The sequence below is a fragment of the Podarcis gaigeae genome (genome assembly GCF_964106915.1).
Source record: "Podarcis gaigeae genome assembly, chromosome: 15".
Lineage (NCBI taxonomy): Eukaryota > Metazoa > Chordata > Lepidosauria > Squamata > Lacertidae > Podarcis > Podarcis gaigeae.
The window spans coordinates 42,805,409-42,832,788 of record NC_139692.1 but is presented as its reverse complement, the minus strand read 5'-3'; the positions used below and the strand labels follow the sequence as shown (position 1 = coordinate 42,832,788).

The 27,380-nt window shown below is 46.6% G+C and overlaps 2 protein-coding genes across 10 annotated transcripts; one reads left to right on the top strand and one right to left on the bottom strand.

The window, feature by feature from the left end:
* Positions 1 to 10: 10 nt before the first annotated feature.
* Positions 11 to 4,033, top strand: UBC (ubiquitin C). 2 transcript variants are annotated; one of them, XM_083715111.1, is made up of 2 exons: positions 11 to 382; positions 1,590 to 4,033. In XM_083715111.1, exon 2 carries the CDS (start codon positions 1,597 to 1,599, stop codon positions 3,880 to 3,882), a length of 2,286 nt encoding a protein of 761 aa, XP_083571237.1. In that variant the 5' UTR covers positions 11 to 382; positions 1,590 to 1,596; the 3' UTR covers positions 3,883 to 4,033. The 2 variants fall into 2 exon arrangements, with proteins under 2 accessions (XP_083571237.1, XP_083571238.1); XM_083715112.1 differs by having other exon boundaries at positions 283 to 623.
* Positions 4,034 to 5,247: 1,214 nt separating this feature from the next.
* LOC310832865 (uncharacterized protein) lies at positions 5,248 to 27,333 on the bottom strand. 8 transcript variants are annotated; one of them, XM_083715131.1, is made up of 19 exons: positions 27,236 to 27,333; positions 25,531 to 25,669; positions 24,525 to 24,670; positions 23,880 to 23,997; positions 23,053 to 23,181; positions 21,004 to 21,233; positions 20,278 to 20,377; positions 18,962 to 19,036; positions 16,769 to 16,908; positions 15,272 to 15,425; positions 13,267 to 13,345; positions 12,308 to 12,397; positions 11,711 to 11,801; positions 9,594 to 9,689; positions 9,182 to 9,210; positions 8,869 to 8,948; positions 8,405 to 8,491; positions 6,332 to 6,426; positions 5,248 to 5,486 (listed from the first exon to the last, which is right to left on the bottom strand). In XM_083715131.1, the coding sequence occupies exons 2-19, from the start codon at positions 25,619 to 25,621 to the stop codon at positions 5,310 to 5,312; spliced, it is 2,007 nt and encodes a 668-aa protein (XP_083571257.1). In that variant the 5' UTR covers positions 25,622 to 25,669; positions 27,236 to 27,333; the 3' UTR covers positions 5,248 to 5,309. The 8 variants fall into 8 exon arrangements, 7 of the variants coding, with proteins under 7 accessions (XP_083571257.1, XP_083571254.1, XP_083571255.1 ...); XM_083715128.1 differs by lacking the exon at positions 27,236 to 27,333 and adding an exon at positions 26,580 to 26,690; XM_083715129.1 differs by lacking the exon at positions 27,236 to 27,333 and adding an exon at positions 26,580 to 26,690 and having other exon boundaries at positions 13,276 to 13,345.
* Positions 27,334 to 27,380: the final 47 nt, after the last annotated feature.

Below are 27,380 nucleotides of genomic sequence, written 5' to 3'. Positions count from 1 at the left end.
TGCGCAGAGTCTCTTCACCTGCCTTTGTATATCCCTCCGCAGCTCACACAACTCGTTTTATCGCGTGTCGTAACAAGGAGACCACAACGACTTTCTCCGTTTTCATTTTTCCTTCCTTTCAAATAGCGGAGGATACACCGGGAAGGGAGAAGTGGCTATCATTACCGTTTATCGCCGGACTATTTTTTTTAGCGGAAGGAGACTAGAATTCCTTCCAGGAGGAGGAGCGATAAGCCACAGAGATCTATAAATACCAGAGGGCGGAAGCGAAGCGGACATATTCGGCGCTGTCATTGACGAAAGGAGAGGTTGGAGAGAGTTTTGTCAACTGAAGCGACGGTCGGGATTCGTTTTTCCTAGTTGAAGCGGTCGTAACACATTGGTAAGACGGCGGGGAGGGTGGTTGGGAAAGGAGGCCGCCTTTCGAGCGACGTGGCGGCGCCTCCGGGGCGTGGCGTCACCGGCCTCCATTGTGGCGAGGCGCTGCCCGGCGACGTGGGGGGGGGGGCGGAGGGGGCTCGGCGAGGGTCTTCCTGCGCAGCTCCGGCCAGAGGGGAGATGGGGTGGCTTCGTGGCGGGAGGCGCGCCTGAGGGGCGAGCGCGGCGCTTTCTGCGCCGGCGAGGTAAAAAGGAATAAACCGAGACCAGCCCTCCCCCCCCCCCAATAAATTCCTTTTTATTGTGCTGTAATGGAGGTCCTCACAAAGAAGCGGGCAAAAGCCGTGTCGTGGCGGTCGGGAGACGCGCGTTTTAAATGGGCGGGGAACCGTATAAGCGGGAGCCTCAGCTGACGCACATACTTAATACTGTATAGTAAAAATGCACCCGTGTATGAAGCACAAAGAAGCAAACTCGGTGCTGTATTTTTTGAAAAACGGGGATGAGGAGAGTCGGTTGCCAGAAACTGACGGGGCTAATTTTAGGCGTCCTGGGTAGTTCTCCCGCCCACCTCCCCCCCAAAAAGTGCAGTTCAAATCCTTCCGGGAAAGTGCGTCATAATTACAAAAGATTTGGCATGTGATGGGCTGGCGTTATACTGGTATTTGTAGCAATAAGCTGCCTTTGAGTCAGTTCTAATAAGGGGAAATGCGATGTAAAGTATTAAAGCAAAAAAGGGGGTGGCTTGGGAAAGCGCATGCGTAGTATGTATGTTTATGAGCAAAAGCATAGTGGGGGGGGGGAAATAAGTGTGAGATCACTGAATTGGTTAAAAGGGCGTTTCAAAAGGTCATCCAGCTCAGCTCCTTGGTGGTTTTGTATTAAGGGTCCCCCCCCGCCCCCCCTGCTTCTGACCTTGGTGCGTAGTATTTGAGGATATCAAATAGTGCTTAGTTTGACTAGGCTTGCCATTTTTGCCTCCTTTTTCTGCTTGTAGATGCATGGGAGACAATTCCATTGTATCTCTGTTAATTGCTGATACAATATGAAAAATGTTGGAAACTTATTTGACAGTATACTCATATTGGTTCTGATGGGTGTTAAAAACCTCACAGGCTTTTAGTGTTTCTGGTTATTGGATAACTTCTGCATTGCTGAAATGGGAAGGTGCTGAAGTATAATGAGATATTCATAATGTTTTATTATTGCAGATAAAAAATGCAGATCTTTGTCAAGACTCTGACTGGCAAGACCATCACCCTGGAGGTGGAGCCCAGCGACACCATTGAGAATGTGAAAGCTAAAATCCAGGACAAAGAAGGCATTCCCCCTGACCAGCAGAGGCTGATCTTCGCCGGAAAGCAGCTGGAAGATGGCCGCACCCTGTCTGACTACAACATCCAGAAAGAATCCACCCTCCATCTTGTGCTGCGTCTGAGGGGAGGCATGCAGATCTTTGTCAAGACACTCACTGGGAAAACCATCACCCTGGAAGTGGAGCCCAGCGACACCATTGAGAATGTGAAAGCTAAAATCCAGGACAAAGAAGGCATTCCCCCTGACCAGCAGAGGCTGATCTTCGCCGGAAAGCAGCTGGAAGATGGCCGCACCCTGTCTGACTACAACATCCAGAAGGAATCCACCCTCCATCTTGTGCTGCGTCTGAGAGGAGGCATGCAAATCTTTGTCAAGACTCTGACTGGCAAGACCATCACCCTGGAGGTGGAGCCCAGCGACACCATTGAGAACGTGAAAGCTAAAATCCAGGACAAAGAAGGCATTCCCCCTGACCAGCAGAGGCTGATCTTCGCCGGAAAGCAGCTGGAAGATGGCCGCACCCTCTCTGACTACAACATCCAGAAAGAATCCACCCTCCATCTTGTGCTTCGTCTGAGAGGAGGCATGCAAATCTTTGTCAAGACTCTGACTGGCAAGACCATCACCCTGGAGGTGGAGCCCAGCGACACCATTGAGAACGTGAAAGCTAAGATCCAGGACAAAGAAGGCATTCCCCCTGACCAGCAGAGGCTGATTTTTGCCGGAAAGCAGCTGGAAGATGGCCGCACGCTGTCTGACTACAACATCCAGAAAGAATCCACCCTCCATCTTGTGCTGCGTCTGAGGGGAGGTATGCAGATCTTTGTCAAGACACTCACTGGGAAGACAATCACTCTGGAAGTGGAGCCCAGTGACACCATTGAGAATGTGAAAGCTAAAATCCAGGACAAAGAAGGCATTCCCCCTGACCAGCAGAGGCTGATCTTCGCCGGAAAGCAGCTGGAAGATGGCCGCACCCTGTCTGACTACAACATCCAGAAAGAATCCACCCTCCATCTTGTGCTGCGTCTGAGAGGAGGCATGCAAATCTTTGTCAAGACACTCACTGGGAAGACCATCACCCTGGAGGTGGAGCCCAGCGACACCATTGAGAATGTGAAAGCTAAAATCCAGGACAAAGAAGGCATTCCCCCTGACCAGCAGAGGCTGATCTTCGCCGGAAAGCAGCTGGAAGATGGCCGCACCCTCTCTGACTACAACATCCAGAAAGAATCCACCCTCCATCTTGTGCTGCGTCTGAGAGGAGGCATGCAAATCTTTGTCAAGACTCTGACTGGCAAGACCATCACCCTGGAGGTGGAGCCCAGTGACACCATTGAGAACGTGAAAGCTAAGATCCAGGACAAAGAAGGCATTCCCCCTGACCAGCAGAGGCTGATTTTTGCCGGAAAGCAGCTGGAAGATGGCCGCACGCTGTCTGACTACAACATCCAGAAAGAATCCACCCTCCATCTTGTGCTGCGTCTGAGGGGAGGTATGCAGATCTTTGTCAAGACACTCACTGGGAAGACAATCACTCTGGAAGTGGAGCCCAGTGACACCATTGAGAATGTGAAAGCTAAAATCCAGGACAAAGAAGGCATTCCCCCTGACCAGCAGAGGCTGATCTTCGCCGGAAAGCAGCTGGAAGATGGCCGCACCCTGTCTGACTACAACATCCAGAAAGAATCCACCCTCCATCTTGTGCTGCGTCTGAGAGGAGGCATGCAAATCTTTGTCAAGACACTCACTGGGAAGACCATCACCCTGGAGGTGGAGCCCAGCGACACCATTGAGAATGTGAAAGCTAAAATCCAGGACAAAGAAGGCATTCCCCCTGACCAGCAGAGGCTGATCTTCGCCGGAAAGCAGCTGGAAGATGGCCGCACGCTGTCTGACTACAACATCCAGAAAGAATCCACCCTCCATCTTGTGCTGCGTCTGAGGGGAGGTATGCAGATCTTTGTCAAGACACTCACTGGGAAGACAATCACTCTGGAAGTGGAGCCCAGTGACACCATTGAGAACGTGAAAGCTAAAATCCAGGACAAAGAAGGAATTCCCCCTGACCAGCAGAGGCTGATCTTCGCCGGAAAGCAGCTGGAAGATGGCCGCACCCTCTCCGACTACAACATCCAGAAAGAATCCACCCTCCACCTTGTGCTGCGTCTGAGAGGTGGCTTTTAGGTGTTAACGGAACTCTTTATTTGCAAGTTGCCAATAGCATTTGTTTGCACTGTAGCTGTTTAATGTCTTAATATTGTAAGGTAAATAAAAGTTTTAAGTAACTGCTGGACTGTTGGTGTAAATGCTAAATAAAAGTTTTTGTTGCACATTACTTTGTAGTTCTCATGAATGATTAAGTATGGTGTTCAAGAATACTTTTCTCCCAGTTTTTTTACACTGTAGGTGTTGTGCGTAACTGCAAGGTTCTGGGAAAGAAATAAAAGGTAACATATAGCGAGAGATATCAAAATTAAGTGCAAGTTGACATGGATTCTGCAACTTAATCCTAAATAAACTGATACCAAACATGTCATGAGGTATAACTGCAATGATGGAAGTCACAGCACCAGACTTTTTGCCATGTTAAAACAGGTGTAAGCTTAGAATACAGAATATGAAACTTGGGAGTCGAGTGCTCAAACTGATTAAACTGTAGCTCCTACAACTACCATGACTTCTGGCAATTATATTTTAGTCACCTTAGTGGCTTGAGCTTTCTACAACGCTGGCAAGGACAAAACCAGGGGCACAGCTTTACTTTGGTGCCACTCAAATGTTCTGTTTATGCTTGGAAGTTGCTTGTTTTCATTATTTAAAGATGCAGAAAGAACAGAGAGTGATAAGTAACTGCGGAGGCTTTGATCTAAAATGGTATGTAACGTACCATTTAGCATTGAGGGCTTGCACATGCAATTGATAAGGTCCTTTAAAAATAGCTCCAGTAATAACACACTCCATACAGCAGTTCCCATCCTAAGCAAATTTGGCTGCTCTGGTAGGTAATACCTGCTGTGGTTAAAGACCCAACCATTGATAACACTTTTCTAGAGCATCATCTTGACACGGTATTTCAGGGTTCAACAATCCATTTTGGGTCAGTATGCAGTTGTCACAATGGAGGGTACTCTGACAAACTGTGTGTGTGAAAATAGTCTACATCACTAGGACACCACAAGTTCTGCCTTATGCCAAATGTAACTTAATACATATCCACAGCTCTATAAATAAAGGCTGTCTACTTCAATGGTTCTCTGCAGTGTCAGATTGAGGCCCAGGAGGATTCACAATTGTCAGGTGACTTTCTTCCCTTTTCTATTACACCACACGGGCAAAGGCAGAGTGGTGTCTGCAAACTCCTTGTCCCACCTCTGATGTCTCACATACCATCAGATCATAGGGTGTGTGCGCATTGCTTGGCCTAATTAGGTTTTCCATTGCTGCTCTAGGTGACTGAGGACATTTCCTTCAGTAGCCAAAGAGGCTAATATTTGCTCAGTGGGAGGTGTACCTGTAGCACAATGCCCTTGATAAAAGCAATGCTCAGTAGCAGATTATTAACCAGGTTTATGGATTCCAAAGGCTCTGCTTGTGTAACAAGGGCACACCAATCACAACACATCCATGTGGGTAATAAATGCTGGTAAACCCCTTCCTCTGGCTGCCATGTAACGAGCTGCTGCCCCTCGTCGGAGTGCCTGCTCTAGTTTCTTTCTCACTTCTTTCCTTCTGGCTTCGGGGATGTTGTTTATTTCATCTTCACTGATTTCATAACCAAACATCTCAATCTATGGAGGCAACAAGAAACAGAATTTTGGCAGCAATTGCTGTCACAAGTGCTCATGTGGCTTGTATAGAAAGTGAAGTGCAGAGGTGTGGCACCTCAAGCCTGGAAGCTTTATGTGCCCTCACAGCAGCTTTTATCTTTAACTATCCATAATGTGTGGCGTGCTCTGGTCCATGGGGTCACGAAGAGTCGGACACGACTAAATTACCAACAACAACGATCCATAATGCTCTGCAGCCCTCAACTTTATTCCTGTCCAGTGTGTGTCCCACACCTGGCCTTAGGAAAAGAAGGCTGTAGGAAGGAGTTAGGCCTGGGTACCTGGTCAGTGGGGCAAAGTAGGGGGAGTTGGATTAGTACAGGCAGGCTGGGAAGCAGGTTCATGTCATTCCCCTAATATATAAAAAAGCTTTTATATACACAATGTATTGTTACATAAGGTACTGGAACGGCCAGCTGAGCTGGGGAAGGCGTGAAATGTAGGGGGAGGGAGGTTTGGTTCAGTGTGGGGGAAGGGCAAAGGGATACTTGGGGTTAGCAAGTGGGGTGGCAGCCCCTAGTATGTCATGCTTTTTATCCCTATAAAAATGACAAATCTCGGAATAATTTTTCTATCTCGGCCCTCCTAATAATGCATTGGGAAGATGGGATAAATCTGTGGAGGTTTAAGGCTTCCAATGGCTACTAGCTTTGATGGCTGTGTTCCACCTATCCTTTCAGGCGCAGAATGCCTCTGAAGGCCAGTTGCTGGGGAATCACAAATGTGGAGAGTTACTGTTCCTTTCTGTTGCTGGACCATACCATAAAAATATAAAAGGCAGGCAATGAGAGAATGCTTCAAAATACCTTTGCATTCTTGTAATCTTCATTGTAGTCCTGAATATGCTCCCTTGTGGCTGCATCCAAGCGCTCCCTTTCCTCGGTGCTCGACCCATTAACAACTAAAGAAACACAATTTCTGGGTAGTAAGACACCTAGGTTGCAACCTGTTTAAATACACAACACTCTCGCTTAACTAGTTTGTGGCTCAGGCTGTCGCAATGTAACTAGTACGGTCCAGCTTCTCATTCCAATTTCAGATGGAATACAGGGATGGTCTTGGTGGATGAGGTGCAGCTCAAATCTAGCACGCTATCTCCATCCAGATGCCACCCAGACCTTACAATTGGGGCGCGACAGCAAGGGCCGCCCCCTATGCTTCATCCCTAAAATCTGCTATTAGGAGATACGGGTGCCTCTCAACACAGAGGTCTGATTTAGCTATCACAGCTAAGAAGCCAATGACAGCCCTGTTCTCCATGGAGGTTTTTCCTGACCCTTTCTAAAAGGGTGATGTTGAGCATTGGTAGATCTACACACACATGCCACGCAAAATGAAACAGAACTCCCAGCTACCAGGTGAAATGTTGGATGGCTTAAGCCATGGGTAGGCAAACTAAGGCCCGGGGGCTGGATCCGGCCCAGTCGCCTTCTAAATCCGGCCTGTGGATGGTCTGGGAATCAGCATGTTTTTACATGAGTAGAATGTGTCCTTTTATTTAAAATGCATCTCTGGGTTATTTGTGGGGCATAGGAATTTTTTCACACACCCCCCCAAATATAGTCCAGCCCCCCACAAAGTCTGAGGGACAGTGGACCGGCCCCTTGGTGAAAAAGTGTTCTGACCCCTGGCTTAGGCAATACGAGTGCAGCAGGTTTGGGTGGTGACCCTGGATCATGGAGATTACAAACTGGAAACTTTCTGGCAGATTGATGCTATCTCAGTAGAATTCCAGGCAGCCCACAGACACGTTAGCAGGATGGAAAATGGCAATAGTTTGGATCCACTTCTGCAAAGCATAAACCCTCAAAGAATCTCCAAGTCTTCCACCAAGGAGTATTGTACTGAAATAGTTGCATCTCTGACCAGAAGGTGTCACTTATCTTCCATGGAAATGGCGATAGCCTCACTCTCCAGGCTGCCCAATGCATGCACACACATTTTGTGTTCCTTGCCTGTGATCTGTGATGTCCCTTAAGACGTTTCTGGGTAAAGAGAATGAAGGGAGCATCACGAGTGCTGGTGGGAGGAGGGTCAGGAGCCTCAAAGCAGACAGAGCAAGCGCCAGTGACTAGGTAATTCTAGTTTTGTCCCCGTCTTCCTCCCTGCTCAGTTCTACATGGGACAGCACTGAGACTAAGGAGGAGGGAGGGGGCAGGCAAGGCAACCCCCCTGGACTGGTTGTAAGAAGGCAGGGAGGTGGGGGCAACAGGTTGGTGGGGCAGTTCCCCTTTTGCCCCAGTGGATCAGCCTCCGGTGCCTCCGTCCCCAAAGCCTTTAAACTTGACCCTGAATAAAGTTTTAGGCAAACGAGAAAGGGTGAAAAACAACAATCTGCACTGTGTTGTTTGTTATTTTATAAACCGGTATGTGTGTCCCTGCTCCTAGGCACATTTCACCCCCAGGGAATGTGTCGCTTGATAATGTTCAATTTTAGTTGCATTAACTTAAAGTAAGTTTACAAACAGCTGCGTGTTTTGTCCCAGTCAGTTTTGGCTACTGGCTGTTACTTTTTATCCTTTTCAGCCTGGCTTCTGTTTTTATTTGAGAAAGAGAGGGAGAGGGAGGGAAGGAGCTCATTTTAAAAATACATTGTACAGCGGTACCTCAGGTTACAGACGCTTCAGGTTACAGACTCTGCTAACCCAGAAATAGTACCTCGGGTTAAGAACTTTGCTTCAGGATGAGAACAGAAATTGCGGGGCAGCGGCAGGCCCCATTAGCTAAAATGGTACCTCAGGTTAAGATCAGTTTCAGGTTAAGAACAGACCTCCATAACGAATTAAGTACTTAACCCGAGGTACCACTGTATTAGCAACATCCAGTGGCAGTGAGTTCCATAGATGCCAGCATTTGCTTTACAGACAACTTCTGCTTACTTGAGCTGGCTGTCTCCATCATGTGCTTCAGCAGTTTGAAGGCAATGGTGTCTCCATCGGCGGTTTTGTGTTTCTGATGTGCAGCAACTGTGAAAGATTGAAATGCAAAAGCCAAATCATGAGATGTGATTAATCTATTTAACCTTACATCCTGCTTTTTTGCCCAGTAGGTTGCCTGTATCCAGAGTTATTTCAATCTCAGATTTGCAAATGTTTATATGCAAAGTTATTGGTCAACAAGAACAAAAATTGCTAGGCCTCTTTGCTTTCACAGGCCTATGTTGTTCATTTGTGGCATGTTAGCATCTAAAGCACACATCCAGTTATCTGTCAGTTTAATAAGCTTCCCTGCCTGCTTGGCTGGAAGTGATTCCTGTTCACCACAGGCAATTAGGGAGAGTGTTGGAATCAAATTGCAAATCTCAATAATACCTGATTAATACCCGCAAATGCTTTTCACTAACCTGTGTCTGACAGGCAAGAATGAGGCAGGGAAGTCTGAGATGACGTCTGGGACTGCAGGGAAGGTGCAGGGGCGAGGAGACTGCAAAGCAGGAAATCAGGTGCTCAGTAAGTCTTCAAAGCAAAGCCCTTTTACAAATCCCTTAGCCCATTTGTGAAGGGGAGGCACCAATTCTCAGATGCAAGGGAAACAGGCCTGTTGTCAAAGTCAACAGTATTATGCTGCCCGTTCCCTTTGGGATCACTGTGGGCACATTCTGACTTTATGTTTCTAAGTTGTGGGGTGTACCTTTGCATGCCTGGACAGAACGTTACCTTCCAGCGGAATAGGTGTCAGGTGAAGGCTGCAAGAAAAATATGGAAGGAAAGTATTAAAATCTGCGTAAGCGGCAGGATCTCCTTGGGGAACCCAAGTTTGTTTTAAGACCCAAGGCACAGGAGTTAAAATGCAGAAATCCAAAATGCTGAAGTCTAGGCTGCTGGAACATAGACAGGCTTGCTAGCCAGAGCCTGACTTGATAATTTGCCATGGCAGGGACAGTGAGCAGTGATTGTCAAAACAGATGCATGTTTTCCAGTATAGGAACACCCAGCTCCAGGCTATTGGGCAAACCATCTCCATCACAGTGGACTGCCTTGCTTCCGTCTACAAGTTCCCTGAGCATTAGTATTTAGCAGTGGGTGAGCTCATTAAAACAAAACTTCATTTTGAAAAATAAAATATTACCATCTTCCTGTCCACAGCAAGTCTGTGCATTTCAGCCTGCAGCCTGCTTATCTGCTCCTCTGCCTTCATTTGCATTTCGTAGCGGACCTGTCTCTCCTGAAAGGTGCCAAATTGTAGTTGTTAAAACTTTGGAGGGGGGGAGAGAGATTTCATACCTCCTGAGTGCTCGAATGGAGGCTGAATTGGTACTGTCATACTACTTCACCTTCCTGCCTCCTGAGTGCCCAAATGCAGGCTAAAGTGGTAGTAGTAGTAGTAGTAGTAATAATAATAATAATAATAATAATAGTAATAATTTATTATCTATACCCCGCCCATCTGGCTGGCTTTCCCCAGCCACTCTGGACGGCTTCCAACAAAACACTAAAATACAATAACCTATTAAACATTAAAAGCTTCCCTAAACAGGAATGCCTTCAGATGTCTTCTAAAAGTATTGGTCGTTGTTTTTCTCTTTGACATCTGGTGGGAGGGTGTTCCACAGGGCGGGTGCCACTACTGAGAAGGCCCTCTACCTGGTTCCCTGTAACTTGGCTTCTCGCAACAAGGGAACCGCCAGAAGGCCCTCAGAGCTGGACCTCAGTGTCCGGGCTGGATGACGGGGGTGGAGACGCTCCTTCAGATATACTGGACTGAGGCCGTTCAGGGCTTTCAAGGTCAGCACCAACACTTTGAATTGTGCTTGGAAACATACTGGCAGCCAGTGGAGGTCTTTCAAGACCGGTGTTATATGGTCTCGGCGGCCGCTCCCAGTCTTCAGTCTAGCAGTCTAGTGGTACAGTCCTATTCTGCCCCTAGGCCAAGTGTCCCTAGCTATCCTCATTCTTCAACATCCGAATGCAGGGCAAAGTAGTACAGTCCTCCAGCTCACCAGACTCTAGGCCTGATTGTCTATTCTTCTCAAGTGCAGCCAGTGGCATAGCTAGCCGCTTGGGTGCCAGAGTCTGCATGGAGTCTTCTCAGCCCACCTGCCTCCCCCTCAACCACCCTCCAGCTGAAGGGGAGGCGGCAAGCAGACCCAAGCCCAGGTGCCTGCAGGTGCCTGAGCCACTGCGACACTCCCAGGCTCGGGCGCGCTGCAGCACACACCCTGCGGTAAGTGGCCACCCAGTGCACCTGTTGTAAACAAAATCTGCCCTTTTCCCCTTATGGGGTATCCAAGAGCCCGTATAGAGTCCTTACGTGGGTTCCCTATTGGTAGGAGAAAATAACAGAGGCCAACCAGAGAATATTGAGAAGCAAAGCAGCTACTAAACCTGATCTTTATTAAAACTGTTGCAACAGGGTGCTCCCGTCACACGCAGGAGGATGGAGGAGGACCCAGAACAAAGGTGTGCCTGCCCTAATATAGACATCTTAAATTCCCTGCCCTGGAGCTCAAGGCCACCCCTCCATACATCATACATACATCACAGAAGGGGTGTAACCAAAGACCACCCTTCACAAACATCATACCTACATCACAGAAAAGGCGGTCTACAACAGAAATTTGAATGTTGTTTTTCCTGTCTGCCAGGTTATCTGATAATGCCTTATCTGATTGCCTTTCCTGGTAGTCTGCCAATTCCTTTGAGGTGGTGATTACCCAATTCCTGAGACAATGGGAAGGTTCCCTCACCCCCTCCCTCCTTGCAGTGAAACATTTGGTCAGTTTGGGAGTCAAAATGGTTTCAGGACGGTTTTCCTGTGCTGCTCCAGACATGTGGTCTACATATCTATGTTTGTGCTTGGTTGGTACATTTATGAACATTTATTTTATATATATATATATATATATATATATATATGACCTTAATTTTTTTATTACGCCCCCCAGCTATGCTAGTGAGTGCAGCTATGAAATCTCAAATGGTACAGCTCAGCTTAATCTGCACAATGCAATTATGTTTATTATGCAGATTCGTGTTTCATTGTGTGAGGCTGTGCCCTTAATAAACCCAATTTACAGATGGGGAACTGAGAGGACAAGAGAGAGTAATGAACAGAGTGGCCCACCCAGAGAGTCCATGGTTAAGCCAGTGGGGTTGGCACACCCCCTTTCTCCAGGACACCCCCAACCATCTACGTAAATTGATTGTGTTTCTCTTAATCTTTATTCCACGGTTGGAAGGAAATACCTGGGACAGCTGATCTTCCAAATGGACCTTCTGCATGTCAAATTTTCTCTTATTCTCCTCTAAAAGATGCAGGAATCTCATCTCTTGTTGCCTGCAAGTCCATTAAAAAAAAATGTTGCAGAGAAACACCCAGAAAATTAAATCAGATATGGGTGCCCAATTTCTCCCGACCCTTATTCTGTAGGGTAATCAGCAGAATGGTTAAAACAGCCGGGAGCAAAGTCTTAGCAGAGTACCACCTCGCCTCTCGGCTCAATTTTTCTGGCACATTTGGAAATCTAAGAAACACCACAATATACCCATTTCACTGAAGTGAAAAACTGGGGTGCTCTGAGCTCCCTGTCACACCTCCCCAAGCACTTATATGTATTTTCAAAAAAATAAAACATGGATAGAGATGCAGTCCATCCCACAAAGCAACAACGGGCAACATCTCAACCAAGGAATGCCCCCCCCCCATAATTAAAAAAGCATCCCCTCGATTTAAAAATAAGAATGGGGCAAGAGTATTTTGGGTGCCACTGATGCCATGCTGGGGACTGAGAATTAGCTGAGAATGTGGGTAACTGTGAATGCTGCTGACATGAAAAGCCTTACCTCTTCTGCTCTTCCGCTCTGAACCTTTGAAGTCTCTGTTCCTGTTGCGCCCTCTCAAGGCATTGCTCTTCCAGCAACTGGCGCTCCTCTCTGAAAATCAGGACGTGCCATGTTTGCTGTATGTATTCTCTCTCCCCGTCTTTCCGTGCCCTCAGGTGAGCCTCAAAAATGCTACCGATGCTCCGAAGGAGTGGGAGAGGACCAGAATGACATGAGCATACATTCATACGTTTCCGAGCACACCTCAAAGTGCTGGTGCTGACCTTTAAAGCCCTAAATGGCCTCGGTCCAGCAGACCTGAAGGAGCATCTCCACCCCCATCGTTCTGCCCGGACACTGAGGTCCAGCGCCAAGGGCCTTCTGGTGGTTCCCTACCTGTGAGAAGTGAGGCTACAGGGAACCAGGCAGAGGGCCTTCTTGGTAGTGGCACCCACCCTGTGGAACTCCCTCCCACCAGATGTCAAAGAGAAAAACAACGACCAGACTTTTAGAAGACATCTGAAGGCAGCCCTGTTTAGGCAAACTTTTAATGTTTAATAGACTATTTTATTTTAATATTCTGTTGAAAGCCACCCAGAGTGGCTGGGGAAGCCCAGCCAGATGGGTGGGGTATAAATAAATTATTATTATTATTATTATTATTATTATTATTATTATTATTATTGGCAAAAAAGGATTAAAAAGCACTAGGTACGTTCTGGGTCCTTGCCAGGGCTGGTCAGCTCTGTGCTGGTTAGGCAAAGTGAGACAAAACGACAAGATCCCAGTCCCCATGGTTCTGAACCTTGGGCTGATTTAAATAGGAACAGAGCCAGACCCTTGGTCAATTTAGCTCAGTATTGTCTACACTGACTGGAAGCCGTTCCAGCCCCACCTGGAGGTGCTGAGGATACTGAGCCGCACCCCTTTCCCTTGTGCCTTTCATGGGGCCATGGAGCAAGAGGACACCCCTTAAGCACCTTGCTTGCCTCCTGTCTTCTGGCCTTGTCCTTGGAGGTGGTACCGCTTGGAAATCTCTGTAGTGCCACGGAGGAAAAGCTCAAAGTGGGAGGGAAAGAGAAATAATGAATGTTAATCGGCTACATAGCTGTCAACTTGCAGATTTGAAAATAAGGGACCAGCAGCCTCCAAAATAAGGGATCTTCCAAGCACAGGTATATTCAACTTCTGAGCCCCTCCGAGCCAAAGGCAGAAAGCCCAGCCAGCAGCCAAACAAAGCCTCAAGCGGTGGTTCCCACAGGGCAGCAACCCAGCAATGGGGATGCAGCAAGGAAAGCCACCGTCACCTCTCTGCTGGGAAGCGCTGAGGAAAGGCAAGTCCCCAGGCAACGCGGCCGATTTGATCGGCACAAGGCATGCAAGCTCCACCCCCCAGTCGTTCTTAGACTTCTTATTGGGTGAGCAACGCAGCCAAGCAACACAGTTGGAGCCTCCCTCCTCCCCGGCAGGGAGGGAGGGAGAGGAGCTGCTTCCTTTGAAACCTCGGGAAATTTAAGGGACATCATCAATAAGGGACAGCTGCGGGACATGGCGCTGGGATAAGGGACTTTCCCGCCAAATAAGGGACGGTTGACAGCTATGATCGGCTATCCTGCCCCATACCTTTGAATGACACATGGAATGACAGGCACAAAAGCTGATAAAATTCCAGCATGTTTTGAAAATGTACTTGTGCACTCTGGAAGCTTTCTCTCCCCTTCTCTCCCCCCGCCACTAGAGTTTCATGCCATGTGTCCTCAAGATGATTATCAGATGTCTTTTATGCATCTCACCCCGTTTACCCCATTCCGGCACCTGCACATCTCAAGAGATTGAGCATTGCTGAGACTAATGCATGCCCCCCACAGATGCCCAAGCTTAGCAGGTCCTAGAAACCAAACTTGTTAGTGTTGCAGCACCAGCCCTCTGGAATCAGTACCTAGCCCATATCAGAGAGTTGTGATGTTTTGGCCCCTGCCAAAGGCATTTTAGTTTAAAAGCGCTTTCCCTGGAGTGACCTAGTCATTTTATGAAATATTAATTGCGTGTCTGCAGAAATGGGGGGGGGGGGAGAGAATATGATTTATTTATTAACAAAACCTGCATACTGCTTCATTGTAAATGATACCTCCAAGCAGTTTTGCAAACAATAGTTGCTGAGATTATTATTATTTTTTTAGAGAGCATGTGTGCTTTTAATTCTTCCTTCTTACATTGTATACTGCTTCAGTGGTTTACTGCTATGATGGAACAATTACCATTTTACTGCGGTTTTATATTTTTATCTTTGGCTCTGCCTGGAGACAGAATGTAATAGGCAGTATGTAGAATACTGTGATAGGCTTGGGGGATCATTCTGGATGATACAAAGGGGTACCTTCTGCTCCAGTCCAAGCCTTTAGGTCTACTTTCTTCTGGCTGCTTTGCATGCTTTTTATTATGGCTCTTATTTGGCTGCTTTTAAAAAATGTTATTATTCTGTATTTTAAAAATCTTGCTTTGCAATTGGTTGCCTTATGCCTGCTGGGGGGTCAAAGGTGGAAAAGATCTATTTGTTTAGGCTGGCTGCAAAAAAAAGACTAGGAAGAGAAAGTTAGATCATATTGCTATAAATTGTTTTGGGAACTCAGACTTTTAATCTTGAGTCAGCTGATGGCACATCTGATTTTTCTCTCCTATATCATTAACGTTTGCTATGTATTTTGGTAGTTGTAACGTAATTGTCTTGGCCTTTGGCTAGCACAATATACTTATTGATTGATATTTATTTTTCTTCTATTGACTGTTATTGGTTTCTTTCTTTCTTTCTTTCTTTCTTTCTTATGTATTTTGTGTTCTCATTTTGTATTTTTATGTTGCAAACTGCCCTGTGATCCTCAGATCGAGGGCGGTATATAAACTGAATAAATAAAAATAATAAATTGATTGATTGATTGACAGGTAAATGTTTTGAGCCTGAGCAGAAGATGCCCGTCAAGGTCTTACTTTGGGTAGGGTCATGGATTGGGGCGGGTTCCTTGTTTCCTCCAAGCAACTGGCTGTACAAATCTTCAAAGAAGTGTTTCTCCATCATGTCTTGGAACTCTTGCACAAGCAGAGATGGTCCCCAGGTTTTCAGTGTTGCTTCCAATTCCACTGGCTGCAGTAAAAGGCAGGGATGGTGGGTGGGTAAAACTGCTCAGTGGTGGCTGGTGGGGCACCCATGGGGAGCCACAATGGTAGGGCCAACAATCATCCTCTTAGAAAGAAAAGGGCTTTTGTCCCCCCCCCCAAAAAAAGCAGCAGCTGTTAAAACAATTTTAAAAAGAAAGCCACACAAAAGCAAAAAGTTCAATCCATGGCAGAGTTTAGAAGAAACTTTGTAAACAACAGATAATACAATCATACCTTGGAAATCGAACGGAATCCATTCCAGAAGTCCATTCACCTTCCAAAGTGTTTGAAAACCAAAGCGCGGCTTCCGATTGGCTGCAGGAAGCTCCTGCAGCCAATCGGAAGCCGTGGAAGCCCCGTTGAACATTCAGCTTTCAAAAGAATGTTCGAAAACTGGAACAGTCACTTCCGGGTTTTGATCGTTCGGGAGCCAAAACGTCCGAGAACTAGGCTGTTCGAAAACCAAGATATGATTGTACATGCAAAGATGGCAAAGTAAGAAAGTCATAGGAATGTTAGAATTTCTGGAGGGTGGTGACACGAGACAGGACCTTTTCAGTGGTGGCTCCCTGCTTGTAGGATGTTCTCCCCAGGAAGGCATTTGGGGTTCCAAACAAGAGTTGTTCCCAGCTATACATGGAGATATCAGGGAATGAACTGGGGTCTTCTGCATGAAGGCAATTACTCTTCCCCTGAGCTACAGCTTTCCCCCACATACAGATGGACAGATCTCCACTAGAACAACGTTCCATTATCTTAGGATGTAGCCCCATTCACCCCTGATTCTTGTCCATACCAATTCTATATTATCTCAGCATTTAATGCAATACCGTACTTGTTGAAGTTACATGTCTAATGTACATAAAACGTGGTATTTAAATGCATTGTATTTAAAATGCTACAAAGGGAAGTTTACAGTGGCCAAGCAGTTTCACTCTGGCAAAAGCATCAGAGAAGGCTGGCATCTTTCCATTTCAATGAGCTAAACTACCTTATATTGGAATTGGAAACTTGAGAAGCCAGTGTGTGCTTGTTGGTGACGGCTAGTAGCAGCGGTTGCAGAGAAGTTCTGCAGTGATGAACAAGCTTAAGATCTCCCTCTAGAGAGAGGACCGTTTACTGAACACCATGAAGGACTGAACCCCATTGCTTGGTTATTTTGTAACGTTTATCTTATTAAATCTATTCTGCAGCAAAGCTTTGAAACTCAATTCTTGCGGAGGAGAGAATTCATTTCTGCACAAGGTCCCCATCAGGGGATCTGCTGGACAACTCTAACAATGCTTTGTAAAACAGTTGTGGCATTAGATTTCACCAGGCTGCACATACGGATTGACATGTGAGTAGCCGACCACGGAGCAGGAGGACAAAAATGGTGGTGAACACAGGGAGACAGTTGTATGATGGCCGCTCCAGTCCCAGGATAATCTGGTCCCAGATGTACAACAGAGTATCCATGTTTAAGTAGCCTGCAAACAAAGCAAAAGTTGAAGAGCATCTCACTAGCTTCTCTGAGGCAAAACAAACACTTCAGGAAGGTCTGTGGCTCAATGTATGGAGTGTTGAGTGGTTTCTTTAAGTTTCAGGTTTCATTATTGTTTCACAAGATGTGTATGTTGTTAAGGGCCAGAGCAAATAACATGACCTAGTTTTACAGCTGTGAAGCAGTATAGTAGGTGCTGTTAGGTTATGTTAATTAAGCTGTTGGGTATAGTATATAGGGACGCGGGTGGCGCTGTGGGTTAAACCACAGAGCCTAGGACTTGCCAATCAGAAGGTTGGCGGTTCAAATCCCCACGACGAGGTGACCTCCCGTTGCTCGGTCCCTGCTCCTGCCAACCTAGCAGTTTGAAAGCACGTCAAAGTGCAAGTAGATAGGTACCACTCTGGCAGGAAGGTAAACGGTGTTTCCATGCGCTGCTCTGCTTCGCCAGAAGCGGCTTAGTCATGCAGGCCACATGACCCGGAAGCTGGACACCGGCTCCCTCGGCCAGTAAAGCGAGATGAGCGCTGCAACGCGAGTCGGTCACGATTGGACCTAATGGTCAGGGGTCCCTTTACCTTTACCTTATAGTATATAAGAGCAGCATGTAGCTCTCTCAGTACCCTGGTGGATGGTTCACGCTTATTGATATAATGTAATTTAGTGTAAAATGAGTTTTTGTTTTTGTTATTAAACCAAGCAAAAGTTTCTTTTGTGTTTCTTGAATGTGTGGTCTCCCCAGCATGCCTCCCGCAGCCCAATGAATCTGTGAAATAACCAACATGCAGAAGGTCCCAGATTCAATCCCTGGCATCTCAAGGTAGGACAGAGAATGCCTTCCTTCTGCACCCCTGTAGAGCTGCTGCCAGTCAGTGCAGACATTAATGAGCTAGATTGCCTGGCAGTAGCTTCCTAAGTCTCTCTCTCTCTCTCTCTCACACACACACACACATACAGGTGCACTATGAGGGGTTTTGTTGTGGTGAGGAACGACAGAATCAAAATACAAAAGAAGAGCTCTGCTGGACCAGCCCATCCTGTTATCACGGTGTTCAAGAAGATGCCCCAGTAGGAAACCTTCAAGCCAGGGCCCAAGCAACTCTCCCTCCTGGGGTTTCCAGAAACTGGTATTCAGAAGCATGGCCGCCTTTGACTGAGGAGGAAGCACATAGCCTTGTGACCAGTACAGTAGCTATTGACAGCCTTATCCTGTTCCATGAACTGCCTGGTCCTCTTTTGAAGACACCCAAGCTGGTGGCCATCACTATGCTTTGCAGGTCATCACCTCCTGGCAAATAGAAGGGGAAGAAATGGAGGCAGTGAGAGACTTTACTTTCTTGGGCTCCATGATCACTGCAGATGGTGACAGCAGCCACGAAATTAAAAGACGCCTACTTCTTGGGAGAAAAGCAATGACAAACCTAGACAGTATCTTAAAAAGCAGAGACATCACCTTGCCAACAAAGGTCCGTATAGTTCAAGCTCTGGTTTTCCCAGTAGTGATGTATGGAAGTGAGAGCTGGACCATAAAGAAGGCTGATCGCCGAAGAATGGATGCTTTTGAATTCTGGTGCTGGAGGAGACTCTTGAGAGCCCCACGGAATGCAAGAAGATCAAACCTATCCATTCTGAAGGAAATCAGCCCTGAGTGCTCACTGGAAGGACAGATCCTGAAGCTGAGGCTCCAAGACTTTGGCCACCTCATGAGAAGAGAAGACTCCCTGGAAAAGACCCGGATGTTGGGAAAGATGGAGGGCACAAGGAGAAGGGGATGACAGAGGACGAGATGGTGGGATGAAGCTACCAGCATGAGTTTGTCCAAACTGCGGGAGGCAGTGGAAGACAGGAGTGCCTGGCGTGCTCTGGTCCATGGGGTCACGAAGAGTCGGACACGACTAAACGACTAAACAACAACAAGTTACCAATGGGATGTGTGAAGTGGTACACCTTTTTGGTGGTCCTGAACCTCCTAGTTCCCAGTCTCAGCTCTAGGGTCAATTTTTTTGGATCTTTTTTTTATGCTAAGAAGTGCATCTCACCAGCAAGCAGAGTGTCAATAGCCGGCTGGATCATGCGGCTCAGTCCCTTGAGTAAGGTGTCTCTGGAGTCTTCCCCTGGAAAACATCAAAGATGTGGGATTCTACAAGTATATGATGATGATTATTTATTTACAGCACTTACATCCCGCTTTGTAGTCCCAAGAGGCTCTCAGAGCAGCTGATGGAACAATTCTCAATATCAAATCCAAGTTTGGTGATGCCACTTTCAATTGTCATTGCACAAAACAAATGATATACCGTGAAAATCCATGAAACGAGAAGTAATCGACTAGAAATATTATCTTGTGGAAATAAACTAAATAATAAAAATCAAAAAGTTTAAGGGAAAAAATTAGAAAAACCTAAAATAGAACAAAGCCTTAATCAAAAAAGCTTAATCAAACCATCTGAAATCCGTTGCCTTATGATTTTTTTTTAATTTTGGTCATTTAAGGTTTATGATTTTTCTATTTCCTTCTGGGGAAACTGAATAGTTCAGTGAAATGAGGTTTGTAGCCGGCAACCCCTTAAGGCTTTGTTCAATTTTAGGTTTTTCGATTTTTTTCCTTAAACTTTTTGATTTTTATTATTTACCGGTAGTTTATTTCCACAAGATAATATTTCTAGTCAATTACTTCTTGTTTCAGGGATTCTCATGGTATTTCATTTGTTTTGTGCAATTTCTCAGTTCCGTGACTGTCTTTTTTCTACTGCTTTCAATTGTCATGGCTTCCCCCAAATGACGCTGGGAACTGTAGTTCGCCAAGGCTGATGAGAGTTGATAGGAGACTAGTATTCCACACCCAGAGCTACAATTCCCAGAGTGGTTTAGCCATCAATCTCTCTTCCCAGAGATCCGTGTGAGTTGTAGCCCATCTCTTCTATAGAAGTTGGATCTGAAGGCATTCACATCAGCAGGAACATCATGAAAGTAGGACTTTCCCCTCTAATCCCAAATCTTTGTTTAGGGTAAATTGGCCAAGAGACGTTAAGCTTGCTTATACAGAATTGGTGGTCCTGTTATTTTCAGTGCTCAAAGGTGAGTGACGTTACTTAGGCATCCAAGAAACCACCATCCACACTCAAGAGGGAAGAGTAAGCCAGCTCAGGGAAACCCCAAAATTTGCAGATGAAAAGCAAAAATAGAGGGGGAACGCTAAGAAGGTGAGGACTCCAGGACTTGCCAGTCAACATGCTCAGTAGCTGCTGAGGACGAAATGGAGTACCTTGCGCAGGGGCCATGCACCCAAAGTTTAGGAAGAGAAATGCCCCTATAGTGACAGGATTACTGAGGTGGAGCCCCAAAGCAGACTTACCTGGTTGTGCATAAACGCTCTCCAGGAACCTTGCCAGATCCCTGTCTCTCTGCTCCAGCAGGGAGGCAACTTCTTCCACTATGCTGACCCGGGAAGCATCCTAGACAGAAATTTGCCACAAATAGTAAATCAAAAGAGTCTTATTTAAAGTCTAGTGGTGCCATTTGGATTCTGGATTAGCTGTTCTAAATGAAATTTAATTTAATAGAACAGGCTTCCTAATCTGCTGCCCTCCAGGTGTTTGTGGGGAGGGGGAGACCTTGGCTGATGGCCAAGGCTGCTGGAATCCTATGCACTGCTCAGCAGGAATTGGGGTGTCCTAAAACCCTATATAAGGGACGCGGGTGGCGCTGTGGGTTAAACTACAGAGCCTAGGGCTTGCTGATCAGAAGGTCGGCGGTTCAAATTCCTGTGACGGGGTGAGCTCCCGTTGCTCAGTCCCTGCTCCTGCCAACCTAGCAGTTCAAAAGCACGTCAAAGTGCAAGTAGATAAATAGGTACCACTCCGGCGGGAAGGTAAACAGCGTTTCTGTGCGCTGCTCTGGTTCGCCAGAAGCGGCTTAGTCATGCTGGCCACATGACCTGGAAGCTGTACGCCGGCTCCCTCGGCCAATAAAGCGAGATGAGTGCCGCAACCCCAGAGTCGGCCACGACTGGACGTAATGGTCAGGGGTCTCTTTACCTTTCTTTATAACCCTATATGAATGGGTGGAGAGGTGGAGATACCTGGATGGAGACGGAGATTCTAACAAGTTGAGGATGGAGCTTCTTGAGAGACATAAATTCTTCAACCAGGAGGGCAGAAACAGACTCCACAGAGCTGGTGGAAGAACCCAAATCCATAATAGCTTGCAAGAGAGGCACGGGCAGGAAATAATCTTGGTCTGGCAGAGGTGTGGAGGTGCCCTGAAGCTTGTGGTAATAAGAAAGCACATTCCGCAGGCACTGTGTGGCAACTAAGGAGAGGTTTTTGGAAAAGCAGTGCATAGTTAACATATGGAACTCATTGCCACAGCGTGACCACCAACCTAGATAGTTTTAAGAAGGCTAGGCAAATTCATGGAGGCAAAGGCTATTTGCAACAATGGCTATGGTCGGCCTCCACAATTGGAGGCAGTGATACTTCTGAAAACCACAGGGCAGGAGAGAGAGAGGGTTCTTGTGCTTGGGACTTGCTTGAGGGTTTCTCTTTGGGGCATCTGGTTGGCCACTGTGAGAACAGGATGGTGGACTAGGTAGGCCATTGGTCAGATTCAGCCGGCTGTTCTTATTGAACCACTTCTCAGCACTGACCCTGAAATGCAACCTGGAAAGAAAACCCAACCCTTGAATCTCTCCATCACCACACCATCAGAAACACCATCAGAGCACTCCTGACATATGGTTGTCAAGCCTCTGCTTAAAGACCTCCAAAGAAGGAGATTCCACCACACTCCTGGGCAGCAAATTCCACTGTCGAACAGCTCTTACTGTCAGGAAGTTCTTCCTAATGTTTAGGTGGAATCTTCTTTCTTGTAGTTTGGATCCATTGCTCCGTGTCCGCTTCTCTGGAGCAGCAGAAAACAACCTTTCTCCCTCCTCTGTGTGACATCCTTTGATATATTTGAACATGGCTTCTGCTAACTGGAAATGCGCCTCCCAGGGAAAGCAAAGAAATAGACCACCCTTTCTGCCTCAAAGGCTTTGGGCTGATGCCCCATGGTCTTGTTTGTGGTCTCTACTGGCTTCCTCCTTTCATCCCAACTTAGGCATGTGGGAAGGAACACTTGCTTTCCTCAAAAACAGGCATCTGCATGGCCACTGTGAGAACAGGATACATGGGACACTGGTCTGATCCAGAAGGACTCCTTTATATTCTTCTGGGCTAAATAAGTCACTGTCAGTTCTTCATTCTTCCAATCTTAGGTTCAGTTCTCCACATTGCCACATCAGCTAGTTAGTTAGTTGTGGAGGTAACGCTCCGCTTTACGAAGGCAAACCTCACACCAGACGTGCAACAGTATGTCCAGGAGCGTTACACCTGCTTTCCCTGACCTTCTTGGGTAGAAAACAGGGTTCCCCCCCCTGACCTTTTGTCCTCTCACAATTTGTTTGTTAGACATATAGCTTGGCTGGAGCATGACCAGGGACGCAGATGTAATCAAGTATCGGGGGGAAACTTTGAGGGAAACACCTGCTGACACGTGTGATTGCTAACGCTGAAAATGTGATTAGATGGAAATACGTCTAGTTCAGGGTGGTTTCGCTACTGTTTCCAATTTTTGACTTCTGCTAATCAAAGGAGCCTCGGCAGAGCTAGCCGGCAGCTTGCTTGGAGCGTTCTTGTCAGCGTGCTTCTGCACAGCTGACCTGCATCCAACCTCCTGTCGTCTCCATTATTCCTACAGTTAGTTAGTTATTTTAAACCCTCATTAAAATTCCCCAATGTTGCAGAGTGAATTTCTCTTAAACACTTCCTAACACACACCTTTTTCTTCTTCCAAACTAAGTTCCCTTAATACAATGCGGCTTTGTATGGTATTTTTTGCCAATTCATATGCATTTATATGCACACTTCACCCCACTATACGCATCTTTATATACATTACTCCTCTGCATTGTAAAATTCAGAGAAGTTCCAGCTTCAGAGGCTGTTTTGGTTCATGCATTGTTTCAGAAAGTGCAAATCTGGTAAATTCACATTTAAATGCAAACTGAATTGAGTCCGCCTCCCCCCATCCCACCTCCAGTTTTCCTCAATACTTTTGTGTGACTCCTGTGGTGGTTTCTTCTTACCCTTGTGGTTTTTTAAGGACTGGAACGTCGGCTCAGAATCCAGCAGGGCTTGGCACCTCAGTGAGATCTCTCTGTCCTTCCGGGAAGTGGCTCTGTTTGCTGCCAAATGGGAGAGATACCCTAACCTTGCTGGGAATGAGAAAAGGAACAGAAGAAAGGCAACGGTTGGTGCATTTCATTTCGTTTTCGCCAAATAAAGAGATGCAATTGTGACAGTATGGTGTTGTATGCCCTCATATATTTATGGTGGGCATGTGATAAGCTGACTGGGATTTGGCAAAGCAATTTTGATGCCATTTCTAATATTACCAGTTAGTCATTGAACCCAAATCCTGCTCTGGCCCATCTGTCACTAGATGTCAATACATAAGGGCCACACTGCCATGCTGCTTTCTGCTTCCCACTTAGAGATCACCTCCCATTGGAAAGACCCCAAAGGTCCATCTCTGATGGGATGGCAAGGGAAGTTTGGGGCCTGGCTCTTTCTGAGTATCTAACACAAGACAGGAGGGGTGTCAGCGGCCAAAGTAAAAGCCATCAATCTGACCAGGAATGGTTCCCATTTATCAGATATGCAAACAGAAGCAATGTTATTGCCAGACCTTTGCTAACCACAAAGGCCAAATAAGTTGTCCAAATATTGTTTACCAGGTAGACGGTGGGTTTTAATTCCAAATAACAAACCACTGGAGAAGAAAGCAACCCATTTCACAGAAGGGAAAACTGAGTAAAACAAACCGGTGAGGTAAACCACATGGCCCAAGCCATCTGGAGGTCTTGCCTTCGCTGTTTGCCTGCCTGTTTTAGAGAACTGATATGTGTCATACCCTTTGTGTTAGAGAGGTAAAGCTTCCAGGTGAGATGACGCAGATCGGCAGGTAAGGGCTGGTTAAAAAGAGAACACAGCCTCCCTCGCAGCTCCGGCCGTTCCTCCAGCAAGGTCATCTGAAAGGAAGGAGTTGGCTCATTGAATGTAGCTGAATTAAGGCTCCTTTTTCTACAATAGCTGAACCACCGGATACCGTAGCAAAGTTGCTTAGAGCAAATGTTTTCCACACAGAAGGCTCCAGGTTCAATCCCTGGCCAGGTAAGGCTGGGAAAGGCTCGTCTGAAGCACTGGAGAGCTGCTGCCTGTCAGTGTAGGTAATACTGAGCTAGATGGACCAACGATCTGACTGATGGGTCCTTTAGGGGCACTTCCTTGCCAACCTCAGTCTGCCCTCACTTGCCCTGTCCTCTTGCTTCCATCAGTCCAGAGGCTGACCCTGCCCTTTTCCTCTTCCTCCTAAGTATCATTGTTGTGCCTTGCAGAAGTCAGCAGGAAGAAGGACAAAACGAGAATTAGTTTGCTCTCCTGTCATTGGCTCTGGCGCCACCTACTGTTGGGCTCCACACATTCCACCCTACCAGCCCTAGTGGGTGTCAGCCCCACACTGCCCCAACTGAGAATACAAAGCAGCAAAGCTAGGTACCACTCCATCCTTGAGGTGATTGAGCAGCAGGGCTGGCTTATTTTTCACCCGCCGGTCTCCATCCTGAATCTCCCGGGCGATCTGGCAATAAATCTGTTCCTCTAAGCAGCCGCTAACCTGCGACATCAGGGCCTTATAAGCGTCACCTGAAAGAATATCAGAGAACGAGTGGATTATTTCGCAACATTTTCTTAACTCCCCTTTTCAAGGAGGGGCAAAGTGGAGGGGCAGATCCGTGTCTAGGGACAGGGAAGAAATTTGGTTTGGTTGACATTTTGGTTCTAACACACCTGATTTGCACCTTCTGGAAATAGTATAGGAAACGAAAGCAGCCATCTTTCAAAATTCACACTTCTCCAAATTTTTGGTGTTGGCTCCAACCAAACAAATGTGCACAGAATGCATATTATTAGCAGGACATGCATAAAAAATGCATATATTAGTGGAAATGTCATATCAAGATGCATTATACTGGGGGGGTATTGCTTGCAAAAATAAAAGTATATTAGGCAAAAGTTCATACAAAAATGTGTGTATTAGGAGAGATGTGTGCTAAAAAGAGATTTGGTGGGCTCTTTTTCTTAAAAAATTGCAAATCGACAAGGAAATTTGGCAAAGGGAACAGAAACTGAGAGAAATTGAAATTGACAACTCAAGTTTACCCAGTGTGCTTTGTGACTGAGGATTTGAACGCAGGTCTTTCTTGAGAGCTTTGCTGCTCCCTAGCGTCTCCTGCTGATCGTGGCAGGGAAGAGAAACTATACCCAGACCTCTAGCCCAAGAGGACCAGGTGACCTGAGCAGCTAATAGGGATCTTGGAGGCCCTACACTGGTTCTACCTTGGGATTGGCTGCTTAGCCTGAATAGCTTGCTCCTGGGAGAAGCTGAGCGGATATCAGAGAACTCTGGTTTCACTTGCATGTGTGGCATTTCTTAAGCCCCTCCCTCCCCACAGCAAATCCAGTAGAAGTGAACTGTTTATCAGGCCTGGTTCCTAAACTCTCACCTCCTTGGATGGCGCTGACTGCTTTCTCCAGGACAAAACCTTTCGCTGCCTCTGAGAGGTCCTGCAAGGCATTGATGTGGCTCTCAACCATCTGCTGCTGGACAGCGTCGGACAGCGTCAGAATGAAATCTTCCCATTCCTGATAAAGGGGGAAAGAGTCAAACAGCATTTGCAGATCTCTATGACAAACCTAGACAGCATCTTAAATAGCAGAGACATCACCTTGCCAACAAGGTCCATATAGTTAAAGCTATGGTTTTCCCAGTAGAGATGTATGGAAGTGAGAGCTGGACCATAAAGAAGGCTGATGGCCGAAGAAGTGATGCTTTTGAATTATGGTGCTGGAGGAGACTCTTGAGAGTCCCATGGACTGCAAGAAGATCAAACGTATCCATTCTTAAGGAAATCAGCCCTGAGTGCTCACTGGAAGGACAGATCGTGAAGCTGAGGCTCTAATACTTTGGCCACCTCATGAGAAGAGAAGACTTACTGGAAAAGACCCTGATGTTGGGAAAGATTGAGGGCACAAGGAGAAGGGGATGACAGAGGACGAGGTGGTTGGACAGTGTTCTTGAAGCTACCAGCATGAGTTTGACCAAACTGCAGGAGGCAGTGGAAGACAGGAGTGCCTGGCATGCTCTGGTCCATGGGGTCACGAAGAGGTGGACACGACTAAACAACAACATCTCTATCTCTAGATATAGCTTTGCCAGTTGGACTTCTGCCTGATTGGCATGAGGGTGTTTGGGAAGCAATCAGATTCAGGCGCAACCTGGGTTGCCAGCTTCTTCCCTTGGCCCTGCTCCAGTGTATTTAACACCCTCTTGACATGCAAGAGGGGAAATTACCTTTGTAGAACAGCTTCGGCAGCTAAATTTCAGACAAAACCACATCAGTTATCATTGTTTATTATTGGTGATGACGATGGTGATAGTTGGCAGCCACTGAAAACAACCCTGTTGCAATGTCAGGAAACCTGCATTTCAGTCTCTGGCGTTGCTGGACCCTCTCAGATCCCAGATGCAGACAGTCCAGTCCACCTGTCCTACCTGTGACTTCTCAATGCTGAGTCGCACCTTCTGCAGCCAAATCAGAGCACCTGAGGAACCAGCCATGAATTTCAACTGCTTTTCTCACAAGGAGTCAAGCGGCGCTTAGAGATTGGTTGCTACAACAGTCCTTTTTTCAAACCGGAAACAGTTATGGTTTGATGCTAAATTTAGCTGTTGGAGATCAGGTGACCTTCACCTGCCTCTCTTACCGGCCCAGAGATGTTTCTTCAAAGTGTTTTTAAAATCACTTTAAATTGTAAAATTTTCTGCGTGGCATGCAGAGAACACAAGACTTTTTCTGTTTGAACAAGTTGTCATAGTGAAGATTTATTTATTTTTTAGACCAGTCTGAACCTGAAATTTCCATTAAAAACATTATCAGTGGGAGGTTTCTAAATCGTTGAATCACTTTGAGCTGTTTCACAGGAGGAGATTCATACGTGGAATGAAAAATTTATAGTTATTTATAATTAACCCTGCCCCTTGTTTGTGTGAACCCGCCTCTTCTCAATGCACTATGTGTCAGTCATTCCTCCCTCCCCATCTGCCTCACTCTGCCCAACAGTAGGACTGGGCCTGTTGACTTAGGGGGGAGGGGATGTGTTTTTCATGTTTTCATCTCAATTTATCAGCATGAGGGAAAGCACACTTACTTTCTCAATAAGTAGGTCTGGCAGTGAGTGTAGCTGTGCCTGGTGCCTTTCCGCCCAAAGGGTGGCATTTCCAGATAACTTGTGATGTGCACGAGTGGTGAAACCACAAGCAAAAAAAAAAGGGGAACTAACAAAAAAGGAGGAA

What these genes read in the sequence shown, in the direction of transcription:
- UBC (XM_083715111.1), top strand. Translation starts at nt 1,597, where the DNA reads ATGCAGATCTTTGTCAAGACTCTGACTGGCAAGACCATCACCCTGGAG.
- LOC310832865 (XM_083715128.1), bottom strand. Translation starts at nt 26,645, where the DNA reads ATGGCTGGTTCCTCAGGTGCTCTGATTTGGCTGCAGAAGGTGCGACTC. An exon ending in TTACCTCTCTAACACAAAGG is followed by an intron (nt 23,182 to 23,879) that starts GTATGACACATA and finishes TCTCATTCCCAG; the next exon opens with CAAGGTTAGGGTATCTCTCC. An exon ending in AGAGCGGAAGAGCAGAAGAG is followed by an intron (nt 11,802 to 12,307) that starts GTAAGGCTTTTC and finishes ATGGACTTGCAG; the next exon opens with GCAACAAGAGATGAGATTCC.